The 13539-nt window shown below is 48.6% G+C and overlaps 1 protein-coding gene and 1 long non-coding RNA gene across 13 annotated transcripts in view; one reads left to right on the top strand and one right to left on the bottom strand.

Annotated features, from left to right (window-relative positions):
* The window catches only part of Arid2 (AT-rich interaction domain 2), a 147813-nt gene extending 137421 nt beyond the window's left edge, over positions 1–10392 (bottom strand). For both annotated transcript variants that reach the window (XM_052748765.1, XM_052748766.1), the window contains exons 1-3: positions 10130–10392; positions 9902–9995; positions 8706–8803 (exon numbers count right to left, since the gene is read on the bottom strand). In XM_052748765.1, coding sequence (XP_052604725.1) covers positions 8706–8803; positions 9902–9995; positions 10130–10221 — 284 coding nt within the window. In that variant the 5' untranslated portion in view covers positions 10222–10392. The remainder of the gene's footprint in view (positions 1–8705; positions 8804–9901; positions 9996–10129) is intronic.
* Positions 10393–11219: 827 nt separating this feature from the next.
* Positions 11220–13539, top strand: part of LOC128117003 (uncharacterized) — a 170628-nt gene continuing 168308 nt past the window's right edge. For 2 of the 11 annotated variants that reach the window (XR_008220663.1, XR_008220665.1), the window contains exon 1: positions 11220–12309. This is a non-coding gene — a long non-coding RNA (uncharacterized LOC128117003). Of the gene's footprint in view, positions 12310–13173; positions 13348–13539 lie in introns of those variants that run through there. The other 9 variants (XR_008220662.1, XR_008220661.1, XR_008220666.1 and 6 more) reach the window with 7 other exon arrangements.

Below are 13539 nucleotides of genomic sequence, written 5' to 3'. Positions count from 1 at the left end.
CTAGGTACCTTCTCTGAAACTCAAAGACAAAGCGCAGGGTGTGTCCAGGCTCTGCTTGGTGACAGGTGCAGCTTGAGCAGGTGCCAGAGCAGATGCCACTCAGAGGCTTGGTTCTGGATGTGACCCTGGCCAGCATGCTGGTGCCAAGTGCAGCCAGTTCTCTCAGCAACTACATTGATTTCATTGGTACTTAGATCAACTGTTCTCAAATGGGAGCCTACTAACTACCTGGGCATGCTTTTTAAAACTACAGTTTCAGTCGATGAACTACTAAGCCACAGGTCAGTCTTACCATAAAGAACAACTAGGTACCATATGATACCTCGGAGAGCAAAGCACCGCTTATGAAGCAATCCCTACATACTAAAGCTGTGTGTTATCAACCTTTAGCTCCAGCTGTTTTCAGAACAGGATGGAAGAACCAGTTAACTGACTTCAGGAGGAAGTCATCAACCAAGTCCAGAAGGCAGGACCTCCAAAAGGACAAAGTACCTCATTACTCTAGTAAAGAATGGTATCTGGAAAAAGAAAGCGAACTGACTTTTAAGAAGTAAGACCCAGCCAGGCGGGGGTAGCTCTCGCCTTTAATCCCAGGACTTGGGAGGCAGGCAGATCTCAGTGAGTTCAAGGCTAGCCTGGTCTACAAAGCAAGCTCCAGGACAGTCAGGACTGTTATACAGAGAAAGCCTGCCTCAAAAAAAAAAAAAAAAAAGAGGTAAGACCCAGCAGCCAACACATCAAAAACATCACCTTTTTCAGGTCCTATCACAACACATTATGGGGTTAAGTGGTAGAGTCCTGCACATACTGATCCTGTGTTCACATAGCTACAGTTCTGTCATTGGGCAATGCCAGTGACTACAGTAATTGTTCCTAGACATCACCAAGAGTTTTCAGTCCCGACAATAGTGAATCACAATATACTCAGTCAAAAGAGCATGCATTTTTTAAAAATGAATTACCTCAATTAACAACATAATATATTTGCAAAAACTATATAAACCCAATGATTTTTTTAACAGAAAAAAAAATACACAGATGACCTTGTTTCTTGAAAAGCATAATGATCACATTAACAGATAATCTAAAGGCTAATAAATCCAAACACACATTGACATGAAGCATATCTGAGGATATTTAGTAACTGTGAATGGAGAATTATATATGATAATTATTTGTGAAACACAAAGGGGTTATACATAACATAAACAGTAAACAAAACATAAAAGGGTTATGTGTTTTGAAAAACAAAATTTATTTCCAAATTGGCAATTATAGCAGACACTTAAAACTAAGCGTGAAAACCCTTTATTACAGGATACCGAAAAGTTTTATTTCCTATATAAATGCATTAATAGATGATCTTCAAGAGGTACCCAGAACTCATCATCCTCATCTATTATTGTATGATTCTGACCAAATGAAATTGCCAATATTTTTGGCTATACTATGGATAAGTACACCAACAATGTTACCTATGTTTATTTTAATTTCAAAAGCCAGTATTTTTTATTTTTATCAAACCTGTACACACTGTGCTGGAGAGATGGCTGGAGAGGTTAAAGAGGTTGCCAGGCAAGGCCGTGGCCTGAGTTTGATCCTGAGGGCCCACACTGTGGGGAGAGAGAACTCTCCAAAGTGATCCTCACCTCTGACACATTTTTGCTGTGACACACAGATTCACAATGACCAAATCAACGAATCCAGTTTAAATTTTAATATACTTACCATTTTGAGTCATAAACTAACTAGAGAGAGCTTTAGTCCAAACATCTCCCTTCTAAGCTCAGTGAAGTCTAGCCTTAGTACCCACTGCCAACAGCTTTTCCCTAACATCAAAACTCAGGGTATGACCTCCCCAGGTTTCAAAGTCACAGAACTGAAGAAAATCACAAATTTTTAGCAGAACTAGCATCAAATTCAACACAATCACTATTCTATAAACAATAACTACCACAATTTTCCAGAGAAACTTCTTACAAATTTTTTTAAACTCAAATTTTCAATACAAGTATCATGATTTTCTTAAAAAGCAGTCTCTAGTTAGAATTAAACAGGAACTGACTTGTAGGGAGAGCTAACTGAAATAACCCAAATATAAAGCCCCAACAAAATTAAAGTTATTATAAACTCTTTCCTTAGAAGGATGACCATGCAAGTAAGTGTGTCTGAGACTCGATTTTTTCACATTGTTTATTCATGTACTTAGTGTGTCTGGGGTGTGGCCATGCCACAGCACACACGTGGAGCTAAGAGGACAACTTGCGGAAGCTGGCTCTCTCCTTCCGCCATGCAGGGCCCAGGGATGGAAGCCAGGGGTGGTAGCAAATACCTCTACCCACTGAGACTGCTCACTGGGCCTCAACCTTAATCTTTTGCCATGGGACTGCCACACAGCTCAGGCAGAACACTTGCCTTGAAGGAGGCCCTAAGTTCCATCCCCAACACTACCAAAAACAAAGATAAAACACCATTTTTTTTCTCTTTTGCATTTGCCCTCTATCACATGATCACATCTGAACTGTAGTTCTAACAGTAGAAAAACCCACTGGTTCCATTCTCTCTACATCAGTGTCTTTCCTCCATCTTGAGACGAAGCCCACTGCTCATCGTCCAGGCTCAGATTTTCTCTAACATGAAAACTGTACTGTGGCCTTACTCTTCTGCTCCTGTCGATGAACAATTGGTACTTTTTTTTTTTTTTTTAATTTTTCGAGACAGGGTTTCTCTGAGTAGTTTTGGTGCCTGTCCTGGATCTCACTCTGTAGACCAGGCTGGCCTAGCTCGGCCTCCCGAGTGCTGGGATTAAAGGCGTGTGCCACCATCGCCTGGCTACATATGGTACTCTTAATATCCCCCTGGCAAGAACTACTAGTTAACTAGAATTACTACTATAATTTTGCGCAATATTTAGGAAGATATGGAAATCTGAAGTGGCACACACCTGTGGCAGGGCGACCGTGAGCTCCAAGCCAGCCTGAGCCACAGCGTGAAGCTGTGCCCCAGGTGTTTTAAGTTAAATAGATAGAAACTACATGAGTGTCTAATATAGAAATAGTCCAGTTTCCCTAGTCAATTTTTTTTTCCTAATCTCATTTCTTCTAGTTTACAATTCCCAAGCTGTGCTTCAAGAAAGTTAGTAAGTGCTCCTCAAACATGACGTTTCATACCATATACCACTACGGTGGTACTTGGAGTAAGGACAGAGGTAACAGTGTGATACCTAACACTCTGGAGCATCACACTCTGAAACACAACCTCCAAGTCCTATGATAAAGTAGCCAACTTTATATTTATGACTCAAAATCATTTGACCTTTTCTAAGAGGCACATACTAAGTTTCAAGAACACTGGTGTTTTATAGCACACAATACAAGTTTCTGCTTTGACCATGAATATTAAAGAACACTGAGATGGAAGTGGAGGCGGAGAGAGGGAATCTACCAGCCCTCCCCCTATCGGGCCACACGTCCCCTCTCAACTCTTGACAAACCCATTTTATCATTAATCTCTATTAGGCTTGGGAAAGGCACAATAAATAGCCTTTACAAAAGAAAAAAACTCTTCCAAAATACTTTACCTACATTTACATTAGCTGTCTGCATGTTGACGAACTTGTCCCTGGTCCAATTTTGCTGCGTTTGAGAATACAAAAGAGCTTACAGAGTGCCGGGCTTCCTAAGACAGAGGACCTCACACCAAAGTTCACCATGAAAACACCTATTCCTCAAGAGGTGCTCTTATAAAACGGTACATCTAATCAGAAGTAAGATATTTTTAGTTCACAGCTGAGGCCTAAGTTCCAAATGAAAAGGCATATGTGCATTTTAGGTGGGCTAAGGATGTAGCACAGTGGTAGAGTTCTTGACCTGCCGCATGCTGGAGGCCGGGGTGGGGGAGGGGTATTATGAAATCCTCTAGTGTGTAACCTGGGTCTACTGTCTATCTAGGAAAGTAAACTGACTTCTAGCTTGAGCAAAAGTATGCTGCTTAAAAACATGGATTTTGACAGCTGACACTAACCTGAGTTTGATCAGACTTTAAATGTCCTTCATCCACTGTCTACTTCTACTTCCAGCAAGTCTACAAATCTTTCAGAAATGTAATACATCGTCATAAAATATCAAACTCAGGTTTGTTCAAAACAAAAGGATACAACTTATAAAATTAAAGTTAAGATCCTCACACGAGTACCTTACTAAAATAAAGTTCTCCCTGTCCCCATTATTATTTTATTGACTTTCTTGACTAGTAGTAATCTGTCCATTCAGCTTTGTTTAGCAATTTACAAACTCAATGTGTTACTTTATTCACTTACTGAAGAATACTTTCACTTCACCTCCAGTGATTCATAAAAGGCTTCCTCACTGCCCTACATGAGAGACACTTGCTGACAATTCCTAAATGCATTCATGTCATTTAACTGATAAAAGTTAGCCACTGGTAACACAACTACTCAAGTAACTAGAGGTCTCTTTTACCCACCAGGAAAAAATAACAGACTTTACAATGTGACTCCAAAGTCACTACTGTGAACATAATTCTACCCAATCTCCCAACTATCTCCAAAGTACATGCATACAAAAAGAAGCAGGACTGCAAGGCTCAAATACAAGAACAGAAACATGGAGTTTTCTATAATAAAATTTCAAGGTCTAAGGTCATTCACTTCCTTTCTAAAATTCCCAAGTTTTATAAAGAACACATCAAGGTTACCTACAGCTGCACTATAATCATAGCTGCTGCATACCTGGGGTCCATAAATGAAAAAATTCTCAGATTAAATGTTTACTTAAACTTTATAGCAAAACTCCAAATTCTTCTTCTTTTTTTTTTTTTTTTTTTTTTCTCGGAGACAGGGTTTCTCTGTGTAGCCTCAGCTGTCCTGGAACTCACTCTGTAGACCAGGCTAACCTCAAACTCAGAGATCTACGTGCCTCTGCCTCCAGAGTGCTGGGACTACAGGTATGTACCACCATGCCAAGATAAAACTTCAAATTCTTAATCCAAGTAAGAATAGCAAATTGTTCCTAAATCTTAGTACCAAAATAGAGCAAAAAATAAAATGAAATTCATCAATTAAGTAAGTATCACACTGTTCATAGATATACTTGGGTATAGAATTAGCCATATACAATCTCCAACTATAATTTATTAAATTCATTTATGAATAACACACTGAAACTATAATAGCATAAATTTTACCAAGCACATACAACAAATACAATTTTTTGATATTTGAGTTTCTCCATCTACAAAACATGGGAAATTACACCTTATCCTTTCTTACTTCTATAAACAGTCTAACAACAAGTATTTGTGGAACACTGAGATGAATATGCCAAGAAAGGTGCTAAATGAAAAAAAAGGTTACAAGATTTAGGAGCTGATTAAAATATAATTTTAGGGCTAGAGAGATGGCTCAGAGGTTAAAAGCACTGACTTCTCTTCCAGAGGTCCTGAGTTCAATTCCCAGCAACCACATGGTGGCTCACAACCATCTGTAATGAGATCTGGTGCCCTCTTCTGGCCTGCAGTCATACATGCTGTATACATAATAAATAAATAAATAAATAAATCTTTTAAAATATATATATATATATATATAATTTTAAATATAAATGTAATTCTTCCACACACTGTCAGCAGGCATTTACACTTTTAAAAATTAAGTACCAGTGTTAAATAATCAACTGCATATTCGATTTTAGACTGAGAACTTTTTTTGTTGTTGTTTTGTTTTTGTTTTTGGTGACAGGGTTTCCCTGTGTAGCTTTGGGCCTTTCCTGGAACTCGCTTTGGAGACCAGGCTGGCCTCGAACTCACAGAGATCCGCCTGGCTCTGCCTCCCTAGTGCTGGGGGATTAAAGGTGTGCGGCACCACCACCCACATGAGAATTTTTTTGTAGATAATCTACAGTTGAATGAATATGTATTTGATAGATTTAACCTAACTTTTGGCAAACTACAATGTCTCTATACTTAATGACTATAGCTGAACCAAATCCCCCCCCAGAGCTGTTAGAACATGTGCATGACTAACAAGTCTGTTCTTATTTGTCTATAATAGTATGTAGCTATATCAAATGATACTAGTCTAATAGCTGTCCATTCAATTGACTGTATAACTACAGGGGAATGTAGGCAAGTATGAAACTTGAAAAGAGAGCTAACAATATGTCCAATGAAAAAGCAGCTTGAATTAAATATTATGTAGACTATCACTCTAAATATTACATTCTTATTTCTCACGCTATTGCTAAATCAACAGCTTGAGAAACTTTTTTTTATTTATTTACCCTTTTATGTAAAAGGTACTCTGACACACACGCTAACACACACACACACACACACACACACACACACACACACACACACACACACACACACCCATGCCTGGTATTTTCTAGAGTTCCTAGAGAACGCAGGAACTGCCAAGTTCAGTGAACTCTTCACTGTCAAATCTGAAGTCAATCTCTCCAACTTGTGACTAGGAGAGAATACTGCAAAGCCAAAACCAAAAGAAACCCACCAAAATACAAGGCATCTCCTTCCTTACCAGAGAGGTTGACATTAAATCTGATATAGCACAGAGTTAACTTCTCAAGTCGCTTCATTACCACAGCGGACCGAGAAGGCACTCTTAGGGTTAACTAATAGAACTGCTGTCAGAGTTTGGCATCTGCTCTGCCAATTAGATGTTTTTAAGAGAAAAAGTGTATAACCCAACATAATGCATATCCTTTAACTGTACAATACACACACCACTAGGGAAAATTCTCTCAAGGTTGCTAGTAACCAATTTCTGATCATCCTATTTCTTTGCAAGCCATGCAAATCTTCACACGGTTTTATTTTCCAAAACAAATGCTTTAACTTTTCCTACGGGGCCGAGCTCCAGCCTTACAAAAGCAAACCTGGAGAGTGACATATGGAGGAGAGCAAGTTTAGCTAAGGACATGGTTCAAAGCAGCTTCTAATAAGAACATAAAGCCCAAGTTGACCTAAGAACAACGTAAATACTTAAAACAACTTTGAAAGTATCCGGTTAAAAAGACTAGCAACAAGTACAATTACTGTATGGCATAATCCCAAGATAGAAAAGACAACAAAAGACAAAATACTTCTAATTAAACTTTGGAAAAGAAAAGAAGTCCAGGTATTTCATTAATTATGCTAAGATTGTTAATAACAATGCAAATTTTACAGAAAAATACAAATCTCACCAGCCATATACACCATTCAGAATTGAATACAGAAATTTAATTAATAAACTCAAAAAATACTAGGCATAACTTTAAAATACACAATTTAAATATACAAAATGCTACAAACATTTTAAATTGATTAGCACAAAGCCCTAGCATGTATTAGCATGATTCTCTCAGATCCTCTTACTATCAAAAACAGATAATCAAGTGACTGTCACTCTAAGTATTAAATTCTTATTTCTCCCTCTATTGCTAAATCAACAGCTCAGGAAGCCTTTTTTACTGACCCTTTTATTTAAAAGGTACTCTGACACACATGCTATCAACACACACACACACACACACACACACACACACACACACACACACACACACACCCATGCCTGGTATTTTCTAGAGTTCCTATAGAACGCAGTACCTGCCAAGTTCAGTGAACTCTGCAGCCTCAAGTCTGCAGTCAATCTAAGGCAGCCAATAGGAAGTACACCTGTGCAATTACCCTGTTTCCTATTTCAGAATCCTGAGCGCTATACAGAGTAACTGGTGCATTTGAAGCAATGCAAAACTCAAATTATACAGAAGCTACATTACAAAAATAAAATAAAGGTGATCTTGTAAAATCACATTACCAATGTTTATTAGAAAGAACTACTAAGATCATTATTTTAATTTTAAATAACTAAGAACACTGGGTAATCAAACAAAAATAAAGGTTGACTTCAAAACAAACTACAATATGAAAGGATCTATAGAAGAAAATCTAGGAGGAAACAAATCCTAAAAGTCACAAAATACATAATCTAGACTAAATCATATACCAACTAAGTAAGAAATTTATTTTTTTTGAGTAAGCAGTCAAAATATAAGGAAAATGAAAGAAAATCTCAACCATAGTACCTAGTTTCATACCATCCCCATTTTTCTAAAGATATTGAATATTTTCAAGTTTCTCAGAAATTCAATAACAAGAGTCCAAAAAGTAATCCTGGTCAACCAAGTTATCTATATTATATTATATATGTAAAAATATTCCATTGAAAACTCTCACTAACAGTTCCAATAAATTTCCTTTAAAAGAAAAAAAAAATCCAGAAAGACAGAATTGTAGAGGGTTAAGGAGTTTCCAAAGAAGAAGAAAAAAGAATCTTGCCACAGGTTACAAAGTTTCATTAAGTATCTTAAGTCTTTTACTAAGCATCGTCTTTTCTGGCCCTCAGTGGCTATCAAGCAATCAATAACAATGTCACAAAAGAATGTTTACAAGATAGGACATGGAGTGTCACCTGTAATGACTTTGTATGAAAAATGCAAATGAACGTATTTGAATGTGAGGAAAACGTCGGCCTCCTACCATCTCACTTTATTGACAGTAAGTGCTTCTCAGACTGAAATTAACAAGGGGTTGGAAATTGTTTAGAGCGTAAATTTTGTTCTTGTTTAATCGCCCCTAAGTCCCTCGTTTCCAAATACTGTGGAAGAGTCACCACTACTCACCGCAAGTAATACTGTTTTAAAGCAAAGGCAGCGTTGGAACAACTTCTGGGAAAGCTGAACTCTTCAACAATTTCTCCCCACTGATTCTTCTCAGAAACCTGTTAAAAACACAGGCACACTTGTCTGAAAGTGCCCAATCCAAGAAAACCTACCCTAACTTGGGAGCTAAATGCCCATTCTGCAGAGATCTGTAGATACCTAAGGCACCAGTGGGTGTCTGGGGTCTATCCACGGGAGTTACTAAGCCAGGGCCGCCTGAATCACTGTGTTTTCACCAGAGAGCCCTGTATTTAGCAGCACTCGTTTTGTTTTTGGGGGGGTTGGTGGGTTTGTTTTGTTTTTGAAGCCCGGACAATAACCAATCGCAAGTCCCTCTGTCGCCCCCTTTTAAATCTCAACGCGGTCCGTTTACACTAAAGAAGAAAAAAAAAAAGTTCAAAAGGATCAATACTGCTCCGGACAGCGACGTCCGCGAGCTCTGGGGGGGTCGGGGCCGGGGCCGACTCCGATCCCTCTCCCAGATCTATCCATCTCCATAGGCCCTTCTTTGAGGCCTACAGCTTCTGCCTAGCCTTGAAGCCTAAGATGGCTATTTGCAGACAGGTCCTGCTTTCTTTTGTTAGCGGTAGAAACCCAGGGCGAGCGGGCCGAGGCTGTGCCCCCGGCCGCCGGGATCATTTCGCAGCCGATTATCGATGTTAAACCTGCCCGCGCTAATTTTGAGTTGCACGAAAACTGCTCAGAGTCTTGTGTGTCTCTGTGTCTGCCTGTGCTAGAGCGGCAGCGGCGGCGGCGGCCGCGGCGGCGCTGACTCGCGGGCGGACGAGCGGGGCGGGCGCGGGGCTCGGCGGGCGGGCACCCCGCGCTCCCCGCCGCGCCGCTCAGACCCCGCGGGGCCGCCCGGACACCGGGCAGGACGCTCCCCGCCCGCCCGCCCGCCGGGCCGCCCGCCCGCCCAGCCCCGCGCCCGCCGCGCGCACGCGAGCCACCAGGCCGAAAACAGCCCCTGCCGCCGCCGCCGCCGCCGCCGCCGCCGGCCGCCTCCGTGCCACCGGCTCGCGAGCGCCGAGAACGCCGTGTGGCCCCGCCGGCCGCCCCCCCCCCCCGGTCCCCCGGGCGCCCGCTCCCGGGCCGGAGCAGACTTTTCCGAGCAGGCCGGAGAGAGGGAAATACAAATTAAAACTTCCACTACTCACCTTCGCGAATCCGCCTAAAGTAGTGACTCGGGTGTAGAGCCCGTGAAGATCCAGCTCCTTCCCACCCACCGCAGGGATCTTCTTAAACGGCGACCTGCGGGCGACAGAAAGCCCCGCACTTGTCACCGGGACCCCCCGCGCCCCGCCGCGGGGGCCCCCCGTTCGCCCCGGCTCGCCCCGGCGCTGCTCTCTCCCCCCCCACACACCCCCCCGGGTCCCTGCTCTCACCCTCTGCTGTGGTGGAACTGCCGCAGCTCGTCCAGGAAAGCCAGTCCCTTCCTCCGCTCGTCCGGAGGCGCCTTCCCCGTCGAGTTTGCCATTATTTTGCCCAAGGAGGTCTTCCGAAAACCCAGATCGCGCTTCAGACGCGGCCCCCGCTCCCCGCGCTCCCTACCAGCGCCCGGAGCCCATTCCTCGGCCGGCGGTGGCGGGGCTCAGTCATGGGCCGGCGGTGGCGGCGGCGGCGGCGGCGGCGGCGGCGGCGGCGGCAGCGGCAGCGGCGGCGGCGGCGGCGGCGGCGGCGGCGCAGGGAGGGAGGAGGGAGGGGGAGGAGGCGAGGAGGAGGAGGAGGGGAAGGAGGGAGCGGGAGGCCAGGGGGAGAGCGCAGGGCCGGAGGGAGGGGAATTTCTAAAAAAGTTTAAAGAAACGGGAGCGAAACTAAGAGGGGCAGGCGACGGGCGGCCCGGGCGCGGAGCCGCGGGGCGAACGCGGCCCCGACCCGGCCTCGCCGCCTCCCCGCGGCCCGGCTCTGGCCGCCTTCTCAGCGCCGCCGCCGGGGCCTTAGCGGCTCGGCCCGGGGGACGCGATTCAACATGGTGCTGCGGCCCGCGGGGCGCACGAGCCGGCCGGCCGGGGGCCGGGCGAGCGGAGGCGAGGGGGCCCGGGCGGCCGCAGGCCTGGGAGTTGCGGCGGCGGCGGCGGCGGCGGCAGCGGCGGGGCCGGGGCAGGCGGGGCCGCGTGGGGAGGGGGAGGTCTGTGTGGTGGCTTGTGGAGAGCGGGGTGACAGCGTGGATCCGGGCCGCGGCTCCGCGGGGCCCTCGCACACATTCACGCGCGGCGGCGGCAGCAGCAGCGGCGGCGGCGGCAGCGGCGGGCCCGGGCGTCCCCGGGCACAGGCTCCGGCGGCAGCCGAGCCGCTGCGCGCCGCCCGCCGGCCTGCCTGCCCGCCAGCCTCCCCCTCTCAGCCGCCGCCACGGCCGGGCCCCGCCAGCGCCCGCACAGCGCCCCCCGAGGGCCGGCCGCGGCACTGCGCCTGGCTCCACACGGTCGCGGCCGCGGCGGCGGCGGCGGCGGCGGCGGCGGCGGCGGCTCCTCGCGGGGAACAATAGACTCGGCTCGCCCGGCTTAGGGTTCATCTGCAATGTGCAGCACATTTCACACGCACACAAAAGCCGGCGGAGAGGGGAGGGGGGCGCGGCGGCGGCGGCGGCGGCGGCGCGGGGAAACGGCCACTACCGGTTGTTCCAGGGTGAGGGGTGGAGGCGATATTCGTTCGAGGCCCCGGCGGGGGCTGCGGGCTGAACGGCCGCCCGAGTCGCCCGCCTCCCCGCGGCTCGCCCGGCGCAGCCCCGCGGCGGCCCCGGGGAAGTCCTCTCGCACCCTCTGCAAACGTTAGGGCCGGAGGAATCGGCCCCTCGGCTTCAGGCTTCGATCCCGGGGCCCGAGGAGCACATTTTCCACGGCGTGGCCATAAAGTCACTTGGACAAACTGTAGAGCACACACACACACACTGTGAACTGCCTGCCCTACTTTTTGTGGGGAATGGACCAGGCAGGGCTCGGAATTGGGCTCGCCTCGGCTCGGTTTCGTGCACCCAAACCGGAGTTATGCAAACAGTCACTGCGCCGGTTAAGAAACCACCTCTCGAACTTTGAGGATAACGTTTATATGTTATCGCACGGGCACCTTGAAAAGAGAGGGCAACGTGTTTCCCCCTTTTCCATTTCCCGTAGTGATCCCTAAAGGTGTCCACAGGGGATTCAAAATTTCATCTCCACCAACCAACCATCATCTCCACCAACCACCACCCCACTTTGCATTTTTTTTTTTTTTTTTACGAGGATGCTGGAGCCCTCCCCTCGGCTGCACACGTTGAGCATCCTGTTTCCTCCTGTGCGTTCGTAGTAGTCCCATTTCAGAGACAGCCACTACTGACTGGCAAAGTCACTAGCCCAAGGTCACACGCTGATCGAGAGTCTGGATGGGTTCATTCCGGGGGGGAGTCTTTCCAATGGCACGGATCGGGTGGCGGCAACATACATACATCAATAAAATATTATGTAATGGAGCGGAGCGTGCTTCCGGTACTCACTCTAGGAAACGGATTTTTATTTCCCCAAGTAAAGTTTATGTCTGAAATGGGGTCGGAATCAGGTGTGGCTAGGAAATTCCTGACACCCGAGGACCAGTGAGTGTCTCGCAAAGCCTGTGAGGGGCGGAGACCCTGCCTGCCCGTGGAGGAGGAGGAGGAGGAGGGAGGAGGGAGGACGGGGAAGCCGGCCGGGCCGGAGGCGAGGCACGGGTGGGCCGGGCCGGGCGGGCCAGCGGCTCCCTTTCTCCCCCCGCTCCAGGGCAGTCAGTGGCGGGCCCGCGGGCGGCCGGGCTGGGCCGGGGCTGGGGCCGGGGCCGGGGCCGGGGCCGGGGCTGGGGCCGGGGCTGTGCGGCTTCCCTGCGCGCGGCACTTGCGCACGGCCCCTTGCGTAACCGTCAGCGCCGGGGATTCCCTAGAGGGGGGTCACTGGCTGCAACCATTACACACGGCCGGGCTCCGCCGCCGCCGCCGCCGCGCCGCCTCACAAAATGGCGGCGCCCATGGAGCCGGCGGCGGCCGCTCCCCGGGCCCCATTTTGTGGCGGAGGCGAGCGATCTGTCAACATGGAATACCTCCGCCGCCGGGTGTGTGTGTGGGGGCGGGGGGGGAGATGCATCTGACTGGAGAAGCCGGCGTCAGGGAGCGGAGCCTGTGGGGTGGACCACGTTACACGAGGGCGACGACGACGACGACGCAGCTCTTCCCCCCCTCCTCGGCCCCTCCATCCCCTGCCCGCCCCCCGCACCCCCACCCGGCGCTCGGCCCCTCTTCGTCTTCTCCGAGTGCAAAAGCCTCCGAAGGCCGCGGGGGGTCACGGTGGCGGAAGAAGGCACGGGCGGGCCGCGGACGGACGGAGGGACGGCTGCTCCGGGGGACTCAGCGGGGTGACAAGCGGGATCCGGAGGGACGAGGACCGGGGCGGGGTGGGGGTCGGGGCGGGTGGGGGGGGGGGGGCCGCTCCGCTGCTTGTCGTCAAGTGCGAGCCGGCCTGTCCCCCCCCCCCCGTCGTGTGTGCCCGCACGGGGGTCGCGGAGGCCCCGGGATCGCGGAGTCGCGGCGGCGGCGGCGGCAGGCGACCCGGTGGGGACGAAGCCTGACCTTTGGAGTCGTCGGAGCGGCGACCTGGGACTGACTGTACGTTGTGGATGGCTCCAGGTGGACATCGGGACCTCCTCGCGTCCCACTCTCTGCCGTGGACAGGCCCCCCCCCCCCCCCGCTTGGCTGTCGTTCTCCAAGTCCAGGGGCAGAATGGAGGGGGATGACATGTTTGCGTTTGACCGGGGAGGTTGCCACTTCGAAGCCACCGAATGCTGTCAGGGTGTGTG

Source organism: Peromyscus californicus, unplaced genomic scaffold, assembly GCF_007827085.1.
Source record: "Peromyscus californicus insignis strain IS unplaced genomic scaffold, ASM782708v3 Scaffold_20__1_contigs__length_68692818, whole genome shotgun sequence".
Lineage (NCBI taxonomy): Eukaryota > Metazoa > Chordata > Mammalia > Rodentia > Cricetidae > Peromyscus > Peromyscus californicus.
The sequence above is the reverse complement of the archived record's forward strand: the minus strand, read 5'-3'. Positions and strand labels throughout refer to the sequence as shown.